The sequence below is a fragment of the Mytilus galloprovincialis genome, chromosome 14 (assembly GCF_965363235.1).
Source record: "Mytilus galloprovincialis chromosome 14, xbMytGall1.hap1.1, whole genome shotgun sequence".
Lineage (NCBI taxonomy): Eukaryota > Metazoa > Mollusca > Bivalvia > Mytilida > Mytilidae > Mytilus > Mytilus galloprovincialis.
The window spans coordinates 31,556,471-31,582,629 of NC_134851.1; the positions used below are offsets into that span (position 1 = coordinate 31,556,471).

A 26,159-nucleotide genomic window follows, 5' to 3' on the forward strand; every position below is an offset into this window, starting at 1 on the left:
GTCAAGTGTTATGATGTCTCTAGATTTAAGAATTTAAAAAGAGAATTCCTTCAAATATTATTTTCTTTTTGGAAAAAGGGGTAGGGGGTAAAAATTAAATTTTTATATATAGTCGGAATACAGATTCCCTAAGTATTGCGCAACAAAACAGTGTATTGCACAAAAACTAAAAATCTTTTAAATATTTGAATATAAATTCAAATCATATAACCAATTTCATGTTCTTTGACTGCATTCATTCTATGTTAGAAACCTATAATGTGTCAAAAGTTTAATTACAATCCAAATTAAGACCTATATCAAGGTTGACTATTATGTCCATTTTTGTCCCAGCTGTTCAGGGTTGGACCTCTGTGGCAGTATCCAGCTGCACTCAACAAAGCAGTTCATTTTCAATTTAAATTTTCAAGTTTTTAGAGGTCAATATAAGTCTAAACAATATTTTTCTGGTTTGCTTATATTATTAAGTTTATAATTAAAACTGAGAAACTGAGAAACATGACAATAAATGCCAAGTATTGAGGTAACAAGCAAACACTTAGAATTAAAAATGCCATAAAGTTGACCTAAAAAAAGTATGACAAGCCATTATTGGTGCCACATAATAGTGATTTGGGTATGGCCGTAATATTACGGCCCCTGCAATTATTGGTATAAGAGTTAACATATTAATATTGTACATTATTATATTCTTTTCTATTGCAGGTTTGATCTTATTGGCAAGATGTACTATCAAGTTTGGCATCTCTATAGCTACAGTGCTGTATGATTATGAAGGTTGTACTGTAGCCAGCAAAGAAGACCATTATAAACAAAACAAAGAGAACATATAAAACCGATTCTACTTGAGGATACAATATGAGTCTATCAGCAGAAGAGTCAAATTTTCTCAGATTTTACTTCCTGAACTTGAAGATTGCCTCAAAGGCTGTTAGAACTTATTTTGATTCTGTCCATCCACCATCTGGACTTGCCAGTGAACTTGCCAATTGTTCTGTGACATTGAAAAGACTTCGATTCATTACAAATTCACAACTGAAGATATTATACCCAAGTACAGGTAAGTTAAAACATAGTAAAAAAGTAAGTTTCTATGCAAGTAAATTAAATAACTTAGATATCATAGGCACAGTGAATTGATAAAGTCTTTATACTATTTCTTTTGATAAAGTTTTGTTTGTTGATTCCAAATTTAGTTTTTTCTGCCCCCACATTGTAGTGCAGGGGCAAAATGTTTTGTCTGTCTATATGGTATATATGTCCCATAACTGGTTTCTTTCTCTAACTTCAGTTTGCCTCATTCAAATGCCAAGAAACTTATGTATGAACAATATATTATTATCATTTATCAAAATCATTGTTCAAATTTTTTTAAGTCTTGCATGTCTAATAAAAAAATATTTACAGCACGTAATGTTAGATCAGAAGACTTTGATACAACTCTGATGGTTTGTCTTTTACGGAACATGACACCACATGAATGTGCACCTAGAACAGGATGGGATAACTTACCACTCCAAGGGGATGCAAGTACAGGAGCAGACCTTGCAAGAGTAAAATGGTACAGGAACATGTTAACACATCATGAGGATGGGAAGTTGTCTCCAGTAGATTTCATTCAGTACTGGACAGATTTAGAAAGTGTAAGTTATAGCAAATTAGAACAACATGAGTTAGAACCTCATGGGTTGGGAAATTGTTTCCAATAGATTTTAGCAATTTTTTGGGGAGATTGCAAAAAATTAGAATATGTAGGTAAATACAAGTCACTACATCATAGGAATAGAGAATTAATTGTCTCTGAACTTGCTGAAAGATTTCAGCAAGTACTTTATGAGATTTAGAATGTGTGAAAAAAAAGTTAGCACATCATGGAGATGGGAAATTGTCTAAAGACAAATTCAATTAAATGATTCAGAGATATAGAAAATACCATGTAAAAATATTATGACTGCTACAAGCTAAACTCCAGAAAAACAGTAAAAAATTTTATAAAATAATTTTTACCAAGTACACCAACAATATTTTAATATGTTGAACTTGATAAATTAGGTTGACGTAGCTAATTATTCTTTTCTAAGGTTGCTTATGGGCTAATAGGATACATATAACACAATCAGACAATTTTGACTGTCTTGTCCTCTTAATATGAAACAATGGTATAGATTTCCTCAGATAGGATTTTTTTATACTTTGTCCAAAGTTTGTTTTACCTTACTTTATTCAATAATCTATTAAAAAGTTTGGGTAACCATGCTATTTAAAAAAAAAAAATGTTAATTATTGCACAAATTTCTATTTATTAATAATGAAGAAGTACACTTTTTTGTGAATATAAAGAAATGAATGTGATAGAATTGTAATAAACTATGAGAAAATAGGTTTTACAATGTGCTTCTTAGAAAATAAAAATAAAAAAAAGGTGTCACCCAACTCCCTCTTTTGATGCAAGTAATATACCTTTAACATGCTTTTATAAATATTTGACTGTTTGGGTTATCTCCTCATTTAATTGCTACATGTAATCTTAAAAATGTATGCCAACAGACACAAATGTTTTGTTTTTGTTAAAACCGTACATATATAATTCAATAAATAACTTATTAAACTTTATGGAAATAAACAGTCTTACACATTAATTGCCAATTGGTCTCAAAGTTTGCAATTTAAGCAAAGAACAAGACCGATTGCGTACTGTTGTTTTACAATTCTACTTGGCAGTATACATTTAATTTACTATAAAAACTAGAATATGACATTGAGACCTTGAAAACTTCGAGACCTCTCATACATAGTAGGGTCGATTTCCACCATGAAATTATGAGACATTGGTCATTTATTAAACTAATGTACCCCATTCACAGCTTGTGAAACACTAATTTATACATCATTTACACTGTTGTGGAGGACTCTTTTTGTACATTATTTAAACATTTGAATTTTGTCTCAGTTAATAATTCAACTTTCAATTAGTATTATAATTTATTTATTTAAATACTAGGCTATTTTACGTCTTGGTGGACCATCACTGCATCAGGAATCACAGTCTGCTCAGCATATTGTCCTAGACACATCTCTTACAGATATGTTAAACACAGTTAGAAACTGTCAAAAAGATATTCTTAATCTACAAATGTCACACGAGAAACACACCAGCATGATCACTGACCTTCAAACAACACTTCATAATCAAAAGTTGGTAAAAGAAAAACATGAAACTGAAATTCAGCTGCTTCAGGATTCTCTTCAGAAAGGTGAAACTGTGGATCAAAACCTTGCTACCAAACTTTCTGACGCCACCGTATCAATTGCTAAATCTAAAGAAGAAATTAAGGCTTGTCATAAAGAAATAGAAACAAATGAAGTAAGATTTAAAGATTTACAAGAACAATTGTTGAACAAACAAATTCAGATCGATAAGCTAGTGACAGAAGTAGATAAATTTGAAGTAAAAAATGAACAACAGGTCATAATTTTTAAAGAAAATGGTGAACAGATTAGAAAACATGATAGAAAACTGGCAAAACAATCTGAACAACTGGCAGAACATGATGAACAGATTGCACTAAATGCAAAAGATATTGACGATATAAAGAAGAAACAACATAATACTGATGACTCATCAAGTAAGACTTGTTCTGCTATTTGATTTAAGATATTTACTTTTATAAACCAACAGCATAATAGATTTATGTTGACAAGGGTGGGTATTTCCTGATTTTTATGAAATGAGCTGCGTCGGATAGAAATCGACCTTATGCGAGTGCATATTTAAATGTACATGGACACAAATTTGATTGGTTTTAGGACCATTCAACATGTTTAAAAACGCAAGGAATGATGCATTTTGTTTGTTTTATAGGTTTATAATATAACAACTCAATTTTCAAACAGTTACAGACTTTTGACAAGGATTTGATTTTCAGCCGAGATTGGAAACCAGATATGTTGATATTCACTTGCATAAGGTCGATTTCTATCCGTCGGAGCCCAAATCAATGTTAAATATACATATATATATATATATATATATACTAGTATATATATCACAAATGCCACAAAGGAGGTCGGAAAGTAGTACTTTTTTTTATCTCAACTTGGCCTATTTGCCATTTTAGCTACTGTCATCAATTGGTGTTAGCTGCTATGTCCACTTGTCAGTCATTGTATATTTATATCAAAGGATCTCCAAAATTTCCTCCAGAATTAGATCTACTAAAGTAGGTAACTTTGATCCAGATGTATGTCCCTAACAGAACTCGAAAAGAGATCTACCAACAGTATTACAATGTAATAAAACTTTGAAAGAAATGCTAAGGTGAATTCGAATAAATGAGTAGATGCTCAAATTAGACAAAATTATTTTTTAATTAGTTTAAAAGAGATTAAACAAGTAACTGTTACATTTTGATTTAAAAAAAAAGAACTGTGCTAAGAAGTATAAATAAATGAACAATAAGAGATAGGGCATTATTTAACTGTTGTATGGTTTTTTTTAGGTGAAAGTAGAAGAAAGAGACTTGAAGGTAAATATTAACTATTTAGTAATCAATTATTGTTTATGAATATTTGCATTTCTAGCCTAAAACATTATCATTTTTTAGTTCACTGGGGCCCTCCATTACTTGGCGTCCACCATCATCCATAGTCTGTCGTCGTTGTTGTAAACTATCTTAAGAATCTTTTCCTCTACTACTCGGCCAAATACTTTCAAAATTTAAATTAATGTTTCTTCAGTATTTAGATGTAAACAGCAAAAATGATCAGCAAAGTGAGATCTACAAAAAAGTTCATACGACAGAAATTATACACTGACCCCTAAATGAGTTTTTCTTCTCTGAAACTACTTGGCCTAATACTTCTTAACTGAATGTTCCTACGGGTAACTGGTTTATAAATTGTATCCAAAGTTTTGATCCATTAATAAACATGGCAGCCATGGGCTGGCTAAAATAAAAACATAGGGTTCAAATGCACTTTGAGCTTTTATCTCAAAAACTATAGCAGTAAGATAAAAAATTACCTGTCAGTGAGTTAAACTTATGAATAAGTCAAAATCTATCTGAAATGAAATTTTCAAAATGATTTGACCACCCATTGTATAGTTACTGTCAAATTTGTTTTTATATGTTGCAAATAAATTTTGTGGTCGTATTTTGGTATCAGGTCGTCGTTGTCGTTGTCGTCGTCCGAAGACAGTTGATTTCCGGACAATAACTTTAGTATAAGTAAATAGAAATCAAGAAATTTAAACACAAGGTTTATAACCACAAAAGGAATGTTGGGATTGATTTTGGGGGTTATGGTCCTAACAGGTTAGGAATTTGGGGCCAAAAAGAGGACCAAAAAGGAATTTTTCAAGTTCCCAGACAATAACTTGTGTTTACGTGTATGGATATCTCTGAAATTATACACCAGCTTTCCATACCACAGAGGGATGGTTAGGATTGGTTTTTGGGGGGTTATGGCTCAAACTGTTTAGGAATTAGCGGCAAAAAAGGGGGAAAACAAGGGTTTCCTGGTTAATGGACAATTTAAAAGCAGTGTAAGGGAGGTAATCAAAAAACAAAATTGTACAATGTTGGATTAACTCCCTTACACTGCTTTTAAATTATCTATTTAAGACTTTTATTATGTATTTAAATGGGTAATTATGGTTGCAAACTCCATTGGAAATTTGAATTGAGATTACGACCATATTTAGAATTTTTTTTGGAGAAAAAGGGGGGGGGGCAATTTTTTCTCATTTCAGATTTCAGAAATTAAGGGCATACATTACAGTTACAGGGTAGGTAATGACGCTGCTAACGTAAAATGTAATTTTCGCGACGTCAAATTGTGACATTCCGGGAAAAGATGCATTTTTTCGAATACTTTTATCATTCAAACTGATTTAACTATTAAACGAGTTCATGGAACCCTCTTTTTTAAAATGACATTCGGATTGATTACGTGAGAAGACTATTTGTACTAAATTTCATGCAAAAGTCAATGATGAAATTTTTTTTAATTTTGAAAAATATACAGCAAAATATTACGTTTTTTTTCTACATTCATGAACATTTGATAAATTTTAGTTTTTTCTTAACAAAATATTTCGAATAATGAACTTATAGGATACTCATATAAAAGAGAACTTATCTCTAATTTAACAAACAGCTTTTGTTAATCTTTAAAAACAAAAAGTTATATTACTATCTTTATGTCGACCTTTCTGCAACAAAAGTCGCAGGCTGACAAAAATGAAATTGCAGCTGCAGAAGTATATACATGTATAATGATCAATGTTTTATTATTTTTCTTGGTTAAGTCTGTTTTTTAGAAACTATCATCAATAGGCCAACTATATTTAGTGTATTGAATGATTGTAAGATGTACATGTATTTCTTGTTTGATTTATATGACATTGGCCTCATTTTCGTTGATCATGTTAAGTTTATGTGATAGTTGCAGTAAAGCTGCATGGGGAGTATATATTTCCAAATTGATACCATATTCCCAGGTGTGTGTTTCCTATCATGATTAACTTGATAGAGGGTTGCTGCTCACAAGGGAGCTATTAAACCAAGAGTTCAAAATGGTGTAGTTGAAATCATTCCCTCTTAAATTTTATGGACGCCATCACGAATAGGTTGACCGTTATGGAATAACCGTTTCACAAATGATATTGGATATGTTCCTTGTGTCGTAACTACAATCCACTTCCCTTTTCACGAATGTGACCTACCGTATCAGACTATTTACCGGGTTTGTAGTAACATGAGCAACATCACGAGTGCCATATGTGGAGCAGGATCTGCTTACCCTTCCGGAGCACATGAGAACATCACCAGTTTTTGGTGGGGTTCAATGTTGCTTAGTCTTTATTTTCTATGTTTCACGGTACTTCTCTATCCCAAATTCATGTATTTGGTTTTGATGTTATATTTGTTATTCTCATAGGATTTTGTATAATGCTTTGTCCGTTTCTCTGTGTGTTACATTTTAATGTTGTGTCGTTGTTCTCCTCTTATATTTAATGCGTTTCCCTCAGTTTTAGTTTGTTACCTCGATTTTGGTTTCTGTCCATGGATTTATGAGTTTTGAACAGCGGTATACTACTGTTGCCTTTATTTGTGTCTTGTGTACTATTATTTGTCTGTTTGTCTCTTTCTTTGTTAGTCATGGCAATCTATGAGGTTGACTGTCCCTCTGGTATCTTTTCCTCTCTTTCTTTTTATTAAGGACTATCAACATAAAATATAATATCAATGGTTAGTAAATAAGGCGAGACATTTCAGTGTGTGCACTCTTGTTTATCTGAATTATTTATTATTTGATTTACTTTGAAATGGCATAGACTTACCAGTTATTATACTTGTAAATTATATATTGTGGATTCATTTATTTTCGTTGATACCAATTTTCTTTGATTGAGAAAAAACTTTCATATACAAATGTACTTGGATATTTAATTTAGGGGTTTTGGCAAAGTCTGCATACATTCCTTTTGAAAATTTGTAATTCGTTGAACATTTAAGTTTGTGATTCCCCTGTCTGTAACCACAAAATCCACGAAAATTAGTTTCCAACAAAAATATTAATGAATCCCCAGTAATGTATTTGGGGGGGTACCAATATCCTGAATATTGTATTATCAACTCTCTCACATTTGCTTAATATTACAATTAAGTGAAACTTTCTCAAAATCTTAATGAAAAGTAAATGTTTTATTGTGATGGGACAGCAACTTGGAACTAGAAGTATAGCAATAGTTATCAAAGGTACCAGGATTATAATTTAATACACCAGACGCGCGTTAAGTCTGCATAAGACTCATCAGAGGCGCTAAGATCAAAATAGTTAAGCCAAACAAGAGCACAGTTGAAAAGCATTGAAGACCCAAAATTCCAAAAAAATGTGCCAAATATGGCTAAGGTAATCTATGCCTAGGATAAAAAAAAATCATTAGTATTTCGAAAAATTCATACTTTCGTAAACAGGAAATTTATAAAATGCCCACATAATTGATATAATAAAAGAAGATGTGGTATGATTGCCAATGAGACAACTGTTCACAAGAGACCTAAATGAGACAGACATTAACAACTATAGGTTACCGTACGGCCTTCAACAATGAGCAAAGCCAATACCGCATAGTCAGCTATAAAAGGCCCCGATAAGACAATGTAGAACAATTCAAACGAGAAAACTAACGGCCTTATTTATATGAAAAAAATAATAATAATGTAACACAGAAACAAACGACAACCACTTAATTACAGACTCCTGATATGCATGTCAACACCGAAGTGCTGACTACTGGGCTGGTGATACCCTCGGGAAGGAAACGTCCACCAGCAGTGACATCGACCCAGTGGTGTAAATAGTTATCAAGGTACCTGGATTATAATTTGATACGCCAGACACGTGTTTCGTCTACATAAGACTCATCAGTGACGCTCAGATCAAAATAGTTATTAAGCAAAAGAAGTACAAAGTTGAAGAGCATTGAGGACCCAAAACATGTGATATTACATCAATCTTACAGTAGAAACACAAAACTTGTTGCGTGTGCTATATTTTAATAGAAACTATTCTCACTTACTATTGATTTATGTTTGATAAGCTAGTTTTTCGTGGTTTCTGTAATTTTCTGTAATTCAGTTGTTATGTTTCAAATATTTTCAGATGATACTAAAGCCCTAATAAAGGAAGATTTAAGAGAAGGTACATTTGTTACAACTGAGGCAGCAGAAGATGGCTTACTACTATTGAAACAGAATGGTGTCTTGTTAATTACTGGTCATGCAGGTACTGGAAAAAGTCGGATTAGTCGTCATATTCTTCATATGTTTTGTACAGAGTATACTTCATTCAAATGTATCAAGCTTGATAAATTACAAGAATGGGAGGACATGGTTAATAGAGATGATAATGTTGTCATTTTACTTGACGACATTTTTGGTGAAACAAATTGTATTTATAATAGAGAGAAAGATATACCAATTCTGGACAAGGTTCATGCATATGTATGTAAAAGTAACATTAAAGTTTTGATAACAATTAGAGATACAGTAAAACGTCAGTGTCAAGTAGTGTTTGATAGTCATAGGTTATTTAAGTTTGACTTCGTTGATCTAAGTTCAGACAAATATAAACTTTGTGAGAAAGTGAAGCAAAATATTCTCACCGTTTATATGAAAACAGTTCGCCAATCTGATTATATTCATTCCAAGGGATTTGTAGACCAGAGTTGCAATACTATTATGCAACTGCGGGAAATTTATAAAATAACAAATATCAATCCAGTCAAAGGTTTTCCGCTAGCAGTATATCAATTTGTCCATAGTGATAAATATTTTCAGCTAGGATTCACATTTTTTGACAGGCCAACAGAGACCATTTTAGACGAAATAAATGAAATAAGACGTCAGGGTGAAATTCATAAGAAGTTTATGATACAGTATGGAGTTATGGTCTACACAGCGATAAATGAACATGGTATTGACCCTGATGACAACTCAAATGTTACAGAAGTTGTTAAAATAATTGATGCAATATATGGAGAGACCATTAGAATAAAAAGATGTCAAATATCAGATGCAGTTATGGAGCTTAAAGGAAGTTATTTAGTTAAAATTCCCAATCAAAGGTCATACAGATACCACCATCCAACACTACAGGAAAGTGTCATCCTATCTTTTGCTCAGATTGATAATGAAAATTTGAACAAGATCATTCCTCTACTCAGCTGGACATTTTTCATGAAAATGGTCAAACCATATGGATATAACGAAAAAGAGGGAGAGGTTGTACTGAAAATTCCAACTAGCTCTTATAAACTATTGGCTTATAGATTAGCTGATATATACACAGAAGTATTTAGGACGATTCCATATGGAATATATAATTTTCTAGAGTCTTTAAGCAATACAGAAATATTTCAAAACGTAGATTGTGTCCTTCTGACTTATATACTAGATGTTGTAGAAAAGACAGATCAGAAAAATCATAATATTGAAACCATGATAAGATTTAATGATATGAATAGTTTTTTATCATATTTACAGAAAAAAGACGTTTTCTTAGCTGTCTATCTTGTAGTTTTAGCAACAAAAGAAAGACAGCTTGAAATATTTCAATTTATATTGCAGAGGATTAACCAAATAATCAGAACAAAGAATTGCTATTTTACCATTGACTACATCAAAGCTGCACTGATAACATCTTTATATCAGATATGTTCAAAGAAAGATGTAAAAATTGTTAAATATGTTAAATCTTTGATGGATATTGTAGAAATAAATAGAATACCAGTTTTACTAGATCAAAATATACAGTTAACAGAAATGACATCACCATTATTAGACATATCGATATTTGATTATTATAATAGTGAGACTACATGTGTTTTTCTTACTTTATGCATAGTGAATGCATATAAACAATTTAATATACCTTTGTTGGAGTTCTTACTCTCCGAATACAACGAAACTCCATTTCATGTAAATTTGTTTTTAAAGGTGTTTTATGAACATGATCATTTTGAAATGTCACCATTATTCAATGAATCGTTGAAATGGATGATACAAAAGTTTGAAGACCAGGAAGTTATTGATTATGACATCATTTTAAGAAAAGCTTGTACGAAAGGGATGATTGATACAGTGAAGTATCTTGTTAAAAGATGTAAAACGTTTGATGCCATTTCATATCTAAAAATAATTCTGGGGTTTGGTGATTTATCAATTTATTTGGTAGAATTAAGAGGTATTGGAATTAATCCTTTCCAAAACTGTAGTAAAGACGTGTTTAATTTTATTTTTTCAAGAATTGACTGTACGTCAACAGAATTAACTTCTTTTCTCTTTTTGTTACTTCGTAACCAACCAATTGTTCCTGATTACATATTTGATGCCTTTCTCCCATTTTTCTTAAATAATAACGAGGTATTAATTTTGGCGTGCAAGAATGCACATTTTTATTTTGCAAAACAATTAATAGAAAAAAGTCAAATTGTAGACTTTCAAAAAGCTCTTTCATCTTGCTTAGGAATACGAGAAGCAAATTGGTGTAAATCGTCCATTTATAGTGAATTTAGGATAGACATGATATATGAAAATGAACAGTTAAAATTTGTGAAATACATCGTTAACAAATTTGGATATGAACATTTTGATTTGAAAGCTGTTTGTCGACAGGCAAATCATTTTAAAGCGTTTAAAGTTATAGAATGGTTTGTGCTGAACGTTGATTCAACCCTATTGAAAGTGGATTCCATTAGAAACTCGCTTCTAAAAGAAGGCAAATTAGAAATATTAAAATACATGATAGATAATACAAAATTAACAAGTTTAGAAAAAATGAAAGTTTTAATATCTACAACTAAGAATTATACTACAGGATGTTCAACTGAAATTTTGGAAATAGTAAACGCTGTCTGGGATAGTACAGATAATAAGAAGGAATTGAACATGGAGGAAATAGTCAAACTTGCGAATAAAAGCAACTGCTTTAATTTATTGATGTGGATTTATGAAAACTGTAACTCATATGTATCTACCGATGTGAAGAAATTATTATTGTGTGGATGTGAAAATGGCAGTATTAAAGTAACAAAGTGGATACTTCAGGCTTTTGAACTAAAATCGTGGGATATTGATGAAGGAAAATTATTCATATCAGCATGTGATAAGATGTGCGTGTGGGTGTTTGGCCTTGAAGAAATTGAAAGGATAAATTTGGTTTTTAAACATTTTCAAATCAAGCCAAATGATCTTAAATCAGGATTGATAAGATTACTAAGCAAATACAGAAATGAATGGGATTTAGACGCACCTGATGAGTTTTCTGATTTAGTTGTTTCAATATTTGAAAAATGTTTTCATTGCCTGAATACAAAAGATCTGGAGGTTGTGATGAATAAATCTCTCTATCAGAAGAACCATTTTCTTGTAAATTTGCTTTTAGAAAATGACAGATTTTGTTCGTTCGATAAACAATATATTCTTAATAAAGCTTGCACTGAGGGTGCATTTAAAACAATCAAGCTAGTAAGTAAACATTTTTCTTCTTTGGACATGAATATGGCAATTATCTATGCATGCACTTCAAAATTTGGATCATTAGAATATTTTGATATGCAAAAGCGAATACTTGCTTGTTTGGATCTGATGTGGAATGAAACTAATCATGAATCTATTGATGTAAGTAGAATAGTGAGTACTGTGTGTAAGGAGGACTATATCAGTGACACTGTTATGACATGGATTCTGCAAAATTTTCACCATAATCAAATTCCAATCAAAGATGTTTTAATTGCTTGTTGTAAGCAAGGAAAAATTTACCATGTGAAGTACATATTTCATGAAGTAGATAACGAACAGCTTGACATAAAGGAAGCATTCTTTCAGACATGTCAGAACAAATCTTCAGTGAATAATACAAAAATAAAGTCGTTGGTGTATCCATTCATGACGCACAAACCTTGCATGAACATTTTATTTAGATTTAAGAACAACAATGTTATGCTTGTAGATTTTTTGTTTCAAAGGCTACATGATAAAAACTCCAGCTTATCTGTACTTCTGGATGAATTATTTTATAAGAATAGGTTTGATTTGATTCTATACTTTCTGAGGAAAGGATATTGTATGAACATAGACATGAAGAGTCTTATGAATCAAGCATGTAGAATTGGGCATGCTAGAATACTTCAGTGGATTTTGGCAAATGTTCAACATAAAAAACTTGATGTTAAATCTGCATTTCATGAGGCATGCCACTGTGAAGGTGATAAAATACAGCTGAAATGTGTTGCTTTAATATGGCATTATATACGGGATATAAACGTGCTTGATATTGAAACTGTTTTAAAATCCATTACTGAAGCGCCACCCAAAAGTCGTTATAAATATGAGCGGCTTATGAATTGGATAAGATACATACAAAACATTACTCTAAGTAGGACACGTAAGTCTGAAACTTCAGTGTAAAATACTGAAGAACACAAACCTTAACATAGGCAGCAAGTACTGATTCTCAACAAAAACAGCAAGCTTTGTTTGAGGACTCATAAAGATGTGCAACAATGACTCGTCTATAGTAATACTGTTGTCGTAATATTTGAAAATTCACCATGAAGATTTTTCAAATGAATATAAAGCAGTTAATATATTATTTCATTCCTAATTATTAATCACTTCATAAATCATTGAAAAATGAACAGCAGGATCTGGTTGCTCTTTCGAGACACTTTTTATGAGTTTTTGTTTTGCATTGTCTCTAGCTTTCTGTGCTATGGTTTAGTCTGTTTCTCGTGTACTATAAGAAAAATATCAACTATATGTTTTGTGTAGATAATCATATGGTATAGTTATTCCTCTTGCAGGTTTTATCTTAAATTGTCATTGTAATGGGTCATTAGTTCATTTTTATACGACCGCAAAAATTGAACATTGTTTGGTCGTATATTGGTATCACGTTGGCGTCGTCGTCTGCATCGTCGTCCGAATACTTTTTTTTTTGTTCGTTTTGGTCCCATCATTTTAGGAATTAGGGGCCAAAAAGGGCCCAAATAAGCATTTTCTTGGTTTTCGCACTATAACTTTAGTTTAAGTAAATAGAAATCTATGAAATTTTGACACAAGGTTTATGACCACAAAAGAAAGGTTGGGATTGATTTTGGGAGTTTGAGTTTCAACAGTTTAGAAATTAGGGGCCAAAAAAGGGCCAAAATAAGCATTATTCTTGGTTTTCGCACAATAACTTTAGTATAAGTAAATAGAAATCAATGAAATTTAAACACAAGGTTTATGACTATAAAAGGAAGGTTGGGATTGATTTTGGGAGTTGAGGTCCCAACAGTTTAGGAATTAGGGGCCAAAAAGGGACCCAAATAAGCATTTTTCTTGGTTTGCGCACCATAACGTTATTATAAGTAAATAGAAATCTATGAAATTTAAACACAAGGTTTATGACCATAAAAGGAAGGTTGGGTTTGATTTTGGGAGTTTTGGTCCCAACAGAATAAGGGGCCCAAAGGGTCCAAAATTAAACTTTGTTTGATTTCATCAAAATATAATAATTGGGGTTCTTTGATATGCCGAATCTAACTGTCATGACTGTATGTAGAATCTTTACTTTTGGTCCCGTTTTCAAATTGGTCTACATTAAGGTCCAAAGGGTCCAAAATTAAACTTAGTTTGATTTTGACAAAAAATGAATCAGTTAGGTTCTTTGATATGCTGAATCTAAAAATGTACTTAGATTCTTGATTATTGGCCCAGTTTTCAAGTTGGTCCAAATCGGGGTCCAAAATTAAACTTTGTTTGATTTCATCAAAAATTGAATAAATGGGGTTCTTTGATATACCAAATCTAACTGTGTATGTAGATTCTTCATTTTTGGTCCTGTTTTCAAATTGGTCTACACTAAAGTCCAAAGGGTCCAAAATCAAACTTAGTCTGATTTTAACAAAAATTGAAATCTTGGGGTTCTTTGATATGCTGAATCCAAAAATGTACTTAGATTTTTTATTATGGGCCCAGTTTTCAAGTTGGTCCAAATCAGAATCTAAAATTATTATATTAAGTATTGTGCAATAGCAAGTCTTTTCAATTGCACAGTATTGCGCAATGGCAAGAAATATCTAATTGCACAACATTGTGAAATAGCAAATTTTTTTTTAATTAGAGTTATCTTTCTTTGTCCAGAATAGTAAGCAAGAATTATCTAATTGCAAAATATTGTGCAATAGCAAGATTTTTTTTAAATTGGAGTTATCTTTCTTTGTCCAGAATCAACTTAAATCTTTGTTATATACAATATACAATGTACATTCACTTTTTACTACCAACTCATAAATTAAAATAATCTTTACCATTCAGTGATAACAAGCAGTTTTTTTACATCTAAATATTTTATGATGTATTTAAATGAGTAGTTATTGTTGCAAACTCCATTAGAAATTTTAATTGAGATTAGTTTTGGAATAAGGGAAAGGGGGATGTGATTAAAAAACTTGGGTTCAATTTTTATACGACCGCAAAAATTTTAATTTTTTGGTCGTATATTGCTATCACGTTGGCGTCGTCGTCGTCGTCGTCGTCGTCGTCGTCGTCGTCGTCCGAATACTTTTAGTTTTCGCACTCTAACTTTAGTAAAAGGGAATAGAAATCAATGAAATTTTAAATCAAGGTTTATGACCACAAAAGGAAGGTTGGGATTGATTTTGGGAGTTTTGGTTCCAACAGTTTAGGAATTAAGGGCCAAAAAAGGGCCCAAATAAGCATTATTCTTGGTTTTTGCACCATAACTTTAGTATAAGTAAATAGAAATCTATGAAATTTAAACACAAGGTTTATGACCATAAAAGGAAGGTTGGGTTTGATTTTGGGAGTTTTGGTCCTAACAGTTTAGGAATAAGGGGCCCAAAGGGTCCAAAATTGAACTTTGTGTGATTTCATCAAAAATTGAATAATTGGGGTTCTTTGATATGCCGAATCTAACTATGTATGTAGATTCTTAATTTTTGGTCCCGTTTTCAAATTGGTCTACAATAAGGTCCAAAGGGTCCAAAATTAAACTTAATTTGATTGTAACAAAAATTGAATCCTTGGGGTTCTTTGATATGCTGATATAAAAATGTACTTAGATTTTTAATTATTGGCCTACTTTTCAAGTTGGTCCAAATGGGGGTCCAAAATTAAACTTTGTTTGATTTCATCAAAAATTGAATAAATGGGTTCTTTGATATGCCAAATCTAACTGTGTATGTAGATTCTTAATTTTTGGTCCAGTTTTCAAATTGTTCTACATTAAGGTCCAAAGGGTCCAAAATTAAACTATGTTTGATTTTAACAAAAAATTAAATTCTTGTGCTTATTTGATATGCTTTATCTAAATATGTACTTTGATTTTTGATTATGGGCCCAGTTTTCAAGTTGGTCCAAATCAGGATTCCATATCAAGTATTGTGTAATAGCAAGAAATTTTCAATTGCACAGTATTGCACAATAGCAAGAAATTTTCAATTGCACAGTATTGCACAATAGCAAGAAATATCTAATTGCACAATATTGTGCAATAGCAATTAATTTTCAATTGGAGTTATCTTTCTTTGTATAGAATAGTAGTTGATAATATATGTGAGAAATTTGCCAGACATGACTATGATGTCATTTTCTATTTTTATTTGCCAATAACTTTATGTAAATAACTTCATTGGAAATTTGCCAATATAAAATATTGCTGATGAAGCTTTTTTTCCTTATCTTATCTAAAATGTTTTTAGATAATGTATGTTGGACATTTGCCAGCCATGACTATGATGTCATTTTCTATTTTTATTTGCCAATAACTTTATGTAAATAACTTCATTGGAAATTTGCCAATATAAAATGTTGCTGATGAAGTTTTTTTTATTGTTTTATACAATAAACAATGTATATTCACTTTTACTATCAACCAATCTTTACCATTCAGTGATAACAAGCACTATATTTTACATTTTAATATTTTATGATGTATTTAAAAGAGTAGTTATTGTTGCAAACTCCATTAGAAATTTGAATTGATATCGGTTTTGGAAAAAGGGAAACGGTGATGTGAAAAAAAAGGGGGGGGGTTTAAATTTTTCTCATTTCATTTCAGATTTCATAAATAAAAAGAAAATTTCTTCAAACATTTTTTTGAGAGGATTAATATTCAACAGCATAGTGAATTGCTCAAAGGCAAAAAAAAACTTTTAAGTTCATTAGACCACATTCATTCTGTGTCAGAAACCTATGCTGTGTCAACTATTTAATTTTAGATTTAAAAAGTTTGAAGAAGAAATCTTTAATTGATTTGTAAAATCTTGACATTTGTTTTGTGTAAAAAAAAAACCATGTAATGTCAAAAATTTGATCATAATCCAAATTCAGAGCTGTATCACGCTTGAATGTTTTGTCCATACTTGCCCCAACTGTTCAGGGTTCGACCTCTGCGGTCGTATAAAGCTGCGCCCTGCGGAGCACCTGGTTTGTCATTATTTTTCAACAACCCTACCAACGCTTGTCGTTTGTTAACTTTAAAACAGTGGAACGTTTGAAATCACAGTTTGTCTCCGTCATCTGTAGGATATCAACTACAATGTTCGTAATTTTCGTTCAGGATGATCAATCAAAATGGTTGACAAGTTTTGACTGATATATCTTAACTATTTCAATTGAAGAGAAACAGGCAGGGTAAAATTGTCAGCATGATAAGTAACATCTTCTAAAATTTACTACGAAAGTATTGACCTATTTTCAATGACGTTTTCATGTTGTTGTTTTTTAGCTCACCTGGCCTAAAAGGCCATGTGAGCTTTTCTCATCACTTGGCGTCCGTCGTCGTCGTCGTCGTCGTCGTCGTCTGTCGTCGTTAACAATTTTTCAAACATCTTCTCCTCTGAAACTACTGAATGGATTTGAATGAAACTTAACATGATTGTTCCTTAGTATATCCTGCACAAAATGTGCGCTTCGATTTTTGATCCGTCAAAAAACATGGCCGCCGTTACTTAAAATAGAACATAGGGGTCAAATGCAGTTTTTGGCTTATATCTCAAAAACGAAAGCATTTAGAGCAAATCTGACATGGGGTAAAAATGTTCATTAGGTCAAGATCTATCAGCCCTGAAATTTTCAGATGAATCAAACAAACCATTGTTGGGTTGCTGCCACTTAATTGGTAATTTTAAGGAAATTTTGCAGTTTTTGGTCATTATCTTGAATATTATTATAGATAAAGATAAACTGTAAACAGCAAAAAAGATCAGCAAAGTAAGATCTACAAATAAGTTAATATGACCAAAATTGTCAGTTGACCCCTTAATGGGTTATGGTCCTTTAATGACAATTTTTCACAATTTGTTCATCATATTTGCTAACTTTAAAAAATCTTCTCCTCTGAAACTACTGAATGGATTTGGTTAAAACTTAGCATGGTTGTTCCTTAGATTATCCTGCACAAAGTGTGTGCTTTGATTTTTGATCCGTCAAAAAACATGGCCGCCGTTACTTAAAATAGAACATAGGGGTCAAATGCAGTTTTTGGCTTATATCTCAAAAACGAAAGCATTTAGAGCAAATCTGACATGGAGTAAAAATGTTCATTAGGTCAATATCTATCAGCCCTGAAATTTTCAGATGAATCAAACATCTAATTGTTGGGTTGCTGCCACTTAATTGGTAATTTTAAGGAAATTTTGCAGTTTTTGGTCATTATCTTGAATATTATTATAGATAAAGATAAACTGTAAACAGCAAAAAAGATCAGCAAAGTAAGATCTACAAATAAGTTAATATGACCAAAATTGTCAATTGACCCCTTAAGGGGTCATTGTCCTTTAATGACAATTTTTCACAATTTGTTCATCATATTTGCTAACTTTAAAAAATCTTCTCCTCTGAAACTACTAAATGGATTTGGTTAAAACTTAGCATGGTTGTTCCTTAGATTATCCTGCACAAAGTGTGTGCTTTGATTTTTGATCCGTCAAAAAACATGGCCGCCGTTACTTAAAATAGAACATAGGGGTCAAATGCAGTTTTTGGCTTATATCTCAAAAACGAAAGCATTAAGAGCAAATCTGACATGGAGTAAAAATGTTCATTAGGTCAATATCTATCAGCCCTGAAATTTTCAGATGAATCAAACATCCAATTGTTGGGTTGCTGCCACTTAATTGGTAATTTTAAGGAAATTTTGCAGTTTTTGGTCATTATCTTGAATATTATTATAGATAAAGATAAACTGTAAACAGCAAAAAAGATCAGCAAAGTAAGATCTACAAATAAGTTAATATGACCAAAATTGTCAATTGACCCCTTAAGGGGTTATTGTCCTTTAATGGCAATTTTTCACAATTTGTTCATCATATTTGCTAACTTTAAAAAATCTTCTCCTCTGAAACTACTGAATGGATTTGGTTAAAACTTAGCATGGTTGTTCCTTAGATTATCCTGCACAAAGTGTGTGCTTCGATTTTTGATCCGTCAAAAAACATGGCCGCCGTTACTTAAAATAGAACATAGGGGTCAAATGCAGTTTTTGGCTTATATCTCAAAAACGAAAGCATTTAGAGCAAATCTGACATGGGATAAAAATGTTCATTAGGTCAAGATCTATCAGCCCTGAAATTTTCAGATGAATCAAACAAACCATTGTTGGGTTGCTGCCACTTAATTGGTAATTTTAAGGAAATTTTGCAGTTTTTGGTCATTATCTTGAATATTATTATAGATAAAGATAAACTGTAAACAGCAAAAAAGATCAGCAAAGTAAGATCTACAAATAAGTTAATATGACCAAAATTGTCAGTTGACCCCTTAATGGGTTATGGTCCTTTAATGACAATTTTTCACAATTTGTTCATCATATTTGCTAACTTTAAAAAATCTTCTCCTCTGAAACTACTGAATGGATTTGGTTAAAACTTAGCATGGTTGTTCCTTAGATTATCCTGCACAAAGTGTGTGCTTTGATTTTTGATCCGTCAAAAAACATGGCCGCCGTTACTTAAAATAGAACATAGGGGTCAAATGCAGTTTTTGGCTTATATCTCAAAAACGAAAGCATTTAGAGCAAATCTGACATGGAGTAAAAATGTTCATTAGGTCAATATCTATCAGCCCTGAAATTTTCAGATGAATCAAACATCTAATTGTTGGGTTGCTGCCACTTAATTGGTAATTTTAAGGAAATTTTGCAGTTTTTGGTCATTATCTTGAATATTATTATAGATAAAGATAAACTGTAAACAGCAAAAAAGATCAGCAAAGTAAGATCTACAAATAAGTTAATATGACCAAAATTGTCAATTGACCCCTTAAGGGGTCATTGTCCTTTAATGACAATTTTTCACAATTTGTTCATCATATTTGCTAACTTTAAAAAATCTTCTCCTCTGAAACTACTAAATGGATTTGGTTAAAACTTAGCATGGTTGTTCCTTAGATTATCCTGCACAAAGTGTGTGCTTTGATTTTTGATCCGTCAAAAAACATGGCCGCCGTTACTTAAAATAGAACATAGGGGTCAAATGCAGTTTTTGGCTTATATCTCAAAAACGAAAGCATTAAGAGCAAATCTGACATGGAGTAAAAATGTTCATTAGGTCAATATCTATCAGCCCTGAAATTTTCAGATGAATCAAACATCCAATTGTTGGGTTGCTGCCACTTAATTGGTAATTTTAAGGAAATTTTGCAGTTTTTGGTCATTATCTTGAATATTATTATAGATAAAGATAAACTGTAAACAGCAAAAAAGATCAGCAAAGTAAGATCTACAAATAAGTTAATATGACCAAAATTGTCAATTGACCCCTTAAGGGGTTATTGTCCTTTAATGGCAATTTTTCACAATTTGTTCATCATATTTGCTAACTTTAAAAAATCTTCTCCTCTGAAACTACTGAATGGATTTGGTTAAAACTTAGCATGGTTGTTCCTTAGATTATCCTGCACAAAGTGTGTGCTTTGATTTTTGATCCGTCAAAAAACATGGCCGCCGTTACTTAAAATAGAACATAGGGGTCAAATGCAGTTTTTGGCTTATATCTCAAAACGAAAGCATTAAGAGCAAATCTGACATGGAGTAAAAATGTTCATTAGGTCAATATTTATCAGCCCTGAAATTTTCAGATGAATCAAACATCCAATTGTTGGGTTGCTGCCACTTAATTGGTAATTTTAAGGAAATTTTGCAGTTTTTGGTCATTATCTTGAATATTATTATAGATAAAGATAAACTGTAAACAGCAAATATGATCAGCAAAGTAAGATCTACAAATAAGTCAATTTGACCAAAATTGTCAATTGACCTCTTTAGGAGTTATTGCCCTTTAAAGACTTTTTTCACAATTTGTTCATCATGTTGACTTACTTTAAAAAATCTTCTCTTATGAAACTGCTGTATCAATTTCAGCCAAACTTAGGCTAAATGAGTTTCAGAGTTTCAGAGTATCTAGTATAAATTTTATATTTCATTTCCTTGTATGTCAAGAAACATAGCTCCTATGGCTAAAATAGAACATAGGAGAAAATGATTTTTTTTTTGCTTTTGAAGAAAATAGGACGATTCAAAGAACATTTAAATAAATTGAAAAGCCAAAATAATCATTGATGAGAGATTAAACCAAAAAAATTCAGGTGAGCGATTCAGGCTCTTGAGAGCCTCTTGTTTTACATTTTCTTGGGATTGCTTCAATTAGAAGGTTAAAATTGTTAATTACATAATTGATCAACATCACTGTCCTTATCAAATTCATTGTTCAATGTGAACATTTTGTGGTAAAGTATGCACTTTTTTTTTTGATTTTCCACCTCTTTAAATATGATAAAAAAAACTTTTTATTAGTATTAAATCTATTGTTGATATCATAATGAAACGTAGGTCAGTAACAATGACTGCATATAGTAGTTATTTTGTTTAATACCGCAGTCCCACTAGGCCACGATCGCACTACGATCTGCGAAGAAAATGCAAAATTTGATGATCGTAGTACGATCGTGTAGATCGCAGTAAGGTCGTAGCACGGTCGTGATGAGGTCTTCAAGATCGTGATGAGCGTGGCCAACTTTGAACATGTTCAAAACAATCGTGGTGCGGTCGTGATGAAAACATGTCGTAGTAGAAGCGTAGCGAGAGCGCACTAAGGTCATGGAAAGATCGCAAAGGTCGCTGTGCCATCGTAGCGAGAGCGTAGCGAGAGCGTAGCGAAAGCGTGATTCTATTCGGAGAGACTGCGCTACGGTCTCACAGCGACGTTATAACGACCTCACTACGACCATCACGTTCTCACCGCGACCCAACTACGCTTCCACTACGACCATACCACGTTTACACCACGCTGTTCAAGACCACAGTACGATTCTAGCACGCCCTTGCCGTCCTCATCACGCTCTTCTTACGACCTCACTACGTATATACTACGACTTTCATATTGTCATTTTCACATAAAATATATGAAATCTCTCAAGGTTTTGATTGTCTGTTTGTAATTAGGACTTCTTGTCCATTTTCTCATCTATGCTTCTCGTTTTTATATAGATTTGACCGTTGGTTTTCTCGTTTGAATGGTTTTACACTTAGTCTAGTAATTTTGGGGCCCTTTATAGTTTCCTGTTCGATGTGAGCCAATGTTCCGTGTGGAAGGCCGTACCTTGACCTATAATGATTTACTTTTATAAATTGTTACTTGGATGGAGAGTTGTCTCATTGACTCATAACACATCTTCCTATATCTACTAACATTAACACATGTGTGTCATCTCTGCTATCGTTCACTAAAATATCGTCATTTGAGCTTGATGAACTAGCGCAATAGGTTGTAATTTAGGTTGCATTGGTCGGTCCGTCATCTCTGCTTGATCAGGATTCGTTACTATCAGAGCTCCCTTTGCCTCTACATCAACCCCTACCACCACGCCCACGTGTTCTAGTAGATTTTGGTGGCATGACTGTATTGTTTTCGAGAAATCTACGTATTAATCAGAAATAGAGGGAATGGAACTGTATTGATATGGAATACGATGTTGACGTTTTTGCTGAGAACGTAGTAAGATCGCAGTATGAACGTAGTATAATCGTGGTAAGAACGTGCTATAAGCGCAGTAGAAACGTGGTAAGATCGTGTTGCAATCGGATAACTCGTGGTATGGTCGTAGTGAGAACGTGATGAGCGTAGAAAGATCTTGATAAGCGTAGTGAGGTCGCAGAAAAAGCGCGGTGAGAACGTCATATAATCGTAGCGGGATCGTTGTAGAAACGTAATGAGGACGTAGTAGCATCGTGAAAGCAATGGGAATTTACATTTTCATGCCGCTCATACTGCGACCTCACCACAATCTGAATTTATTTTAGATCGCGGTGAGCGTGGTGCGATCGTGGTCTAGTGGGACTGGGGCTTAAGAGGAAACTACCACGCCCACGTGTTCTAGTAGATTTTGGTGGCATGACTGTATTGTTTTCGAGAAATCTACGTATTAATCAGAAATAGAGGGAATGGAACTGTATTGATATGGAATATGATGTTGACGTTATTGCATATAAGTTCAAATGTGGACTAGAAGTCATCATTTTATATACTTAATATCATGTTAAAACTAGAATAGTCATACTCATGGGAATAACATAAATCAGTGTTTATATTTGCAATGCATATCATGTTTGGAGACTTATTGTTTTTGCTCGGTTCTTATTATTTGTATTCTTCTTCTTCTTCTTCCTCTTCTTCCTCTTCCGCCACTTTAAAAAATGAACTTGTCCGCAGCGTTTCTCCAAAACCGCTTGTCAGATTGACTTAGAATTTTATAAAATGGTAGACTAATATGTCTAGGTGAGCCATCAATCTTTCGTTTGTGCATTGGGGTCTATTAAGGGGTATTTTGGGGGGTAGAAAGGAGGAAGGGGTTTACTATAGAACCCTAAGGGATTTTATTTTCTAAAATTTTCAAATAAATATAACTTGAAAACTGTAAGTGATAGATACATGCAGTCTTCAGATTTGATTATAGGACAATAAAAAAAATCACATGAAATATAGGGGGAGTCCCTGGGAGTTCATCCCCACCCCCTTCAATTTGAGAATATGCTTATATTTTGTAAACGGTCCAGATCCCCACCCCTAAACCATATATATTCTTGAATGGGACGATAAAACAAATCAAATGAAATGTAGGTAAATTCCCTGGGGGACACCACCACCCCCTCCTGTTTGAATACTTGTAAAAGGTGGAGATCCCTACTCGTAAGCCATATATATTCTTGTCTTGTATCAAATGAAATTAATGGGAGGTCCCAGGGGGTCATCCCCACCCCAGTCAATTTGAGAATGTGCTATTATCTTGTAAACGGTCCAGATCCCCACCCCTAAACATATATTATTGTAGGGTACAATAAAACAAATGAAATGAAATTAAAGGGAAGTCCCTAGGGGGTCATCCCCACCCCCTCTTGTTTGAAAACTTGTAAACGGTCAACATCCCCACCCCCAAACCATATATATTCTTGTAGGGAACAATAAAACAAATGAAAAGAAATAAAAGGGAATTCCGTAGGGGGTCACTCCACCCCCTCTTGTTTTAAAACTTGTAAACGGTCAACATCTCCACCCCTAAACCATATATTTTCTTGTAGGGGGCGATAAAACAAATGAAATGAAATAAGAGGGAAGTCCCTAGGGTGTCACCCACCCCGTCTTGTTTGAAAACTTGTAAACGGTCAACATCCCCACCCTAAACCATATATATTCTTGTATGGGACAATAAAGCTAATCAAATGAAATTAAAGGGAAGTTTCTGGGGGGTTGCCCCACCCTGTTCAATTTGAGAATGTGCTATTATCTTGTAAACGGTCCAGATTCCCACCCTTAAACCATATACATTCTTGTAGGGGACAATAAAACAAATGAAATGAAATGTAGGTAAATTCCCTGGGGGACACCACCACCCCCTCCTGTTTGAATACTTGTAAAAGGTGGAGATCCCTACTCGTAAGCCATATATATTCTTGTATGGGACAAAAAATCAAATCAAATGAACATGGGACCATATGAATGGCGAGTTATGGGAGCTTTGTTTGGGAGACTTCGTAACAGCATCCTGTTACAATTACTTCTTGTTGTAATAATTATTGTAATGTAATGATTACCTGCAGATCTTGTTCAAACATTGAAAGTTTAAACATATTTTTATGTTGAAAAGAACAAATGAATTTAGTAAAGTTTAAACTTGGTAATTATATCCTTATCATATAGAACAACTTCTAGTTCAAACATAAATCAGTGATAATAATTGTAATACAGATATATTTTATAACTACACGTTGGTGAGAAACAATAGTCTGCAGTGGTTATAAGTATCGTGTTTAACTTGAAACAGACATAATCATCATATTCCAAAAACCCCTTTTCAAATATGGTAATTATTATTGTATGGTAAATACCCTGTTTTAAAAATTTCAATTAATTATTATTGACAAAATGATAAAACATGGATCAGTAAAGTAATTTATTATTTAGTAAATATATTAATAATGTTCAAATATAGTATATATCTTAAATCATGTGTAAACTTGGATCAGTAAAATATTTTGAAAACACTGTTTGTTCAATCATTGTATTGCAAGTGTAACTGCTAAATAATCAACAAATAAAACATATGGGGTAAAAGTTAATGAGGCAGCAACCATAGGATGCTGATCCTGAAAACAAATCAAAACAGAGGTTTAAAGTACCAAACTCAATAGTTGTGTTGTCAGGTGCTCAGGACAAGTAAGCAGATCCTGCTTTACATGTGGCAGCCGTCGTGTTGCTCATGTTAGTTCAAACCCAGTGATAAGTTTATTTTGGAGGTCACATTTTGGGAAAAGAGATTAATCAACGGTCTTCAACATATTCGCTAAAAAAAAAATATACAGAAAATTAAAAACTGAGCACGCTAATCCCACTTAAATCAGCGTTTATTTTGGATGCCCAGCCAGCCAAGCCAATTTCTAAAACATAAGCCATTTCAAGTCAAAGTATGGACTTCAGCACGATTAGTTGGCTCAAACCGAACAACATGTTATAATGGGCCCAAAAACAAACTAGTGTAACACTATTCAAACAGGAAAACCAACGGCATAATCTATATTAAAACGAGGAACCAGAAACACTTATGAACCTCATAAACAAACGACAACCACTGAACATCAGGTTCCTGACTTAGCAGAGATGCAAACAAATGCAGCAGGTTTAAACGTTTTAACATGCGCCAACCTTAACCCTACCTGAAACAATAGTCCGTTTCACATCTATAATACTAAAATTACGAGGTCCAATTTGTCAGCCGTCATCACGTAAAAACGACGAATCAAAGAATTCAACTTTATATACAACTAATATAGTACAAAGGTGTAGATTAAAAATTACACCCCTCCAGGCCCTTTTGTTTTCCACGTAATTGATATTGCCAATAATTAAGAAGTTCCGGGTCGAGTCCGATACCGATACCAATAGTATAATCACCTGTTACCTATTACCTTATCTGTACGTTCCGCATCTGACAGGCGCACCACCAAACGGTGTATTCAGGATAAATATGCTATATACACGGGTCATAATCACAGGGTTGACACTACTAAATTGTCAAATTGTTACCTATTGT

General features: G+C 32.8%; 1 protein-coding gene across 1 annotated transcript; it reads left to right on the forward strand.

Annotated features, from left to right (window-relative positions):
- Positions 1-740: 740 nt before the first annotated feature.
- On the forward strand, positions 741-24,695 carry LOC143059435 (uncharacterized). The gene is made up of 6 exons (XM_076232929.1): positions 741-1,060; positions 1,408-1,643; positions 3,002-3,626; positions 4,500-4,526; positions 8,671-10,377; positions 24,670-24,695. The coding sequence occupies exons 1-6, from the start codon at positions 859-861 to the stop codon at positions 24,693-24,695; spliced, it is 2,823 nt and encodes a 940-aa protein (XP_076089044.1). The 5' UTR covers positions 741-858.
- Positions 24,696-26,159: the final 1,464 nt, after the last annotated feature.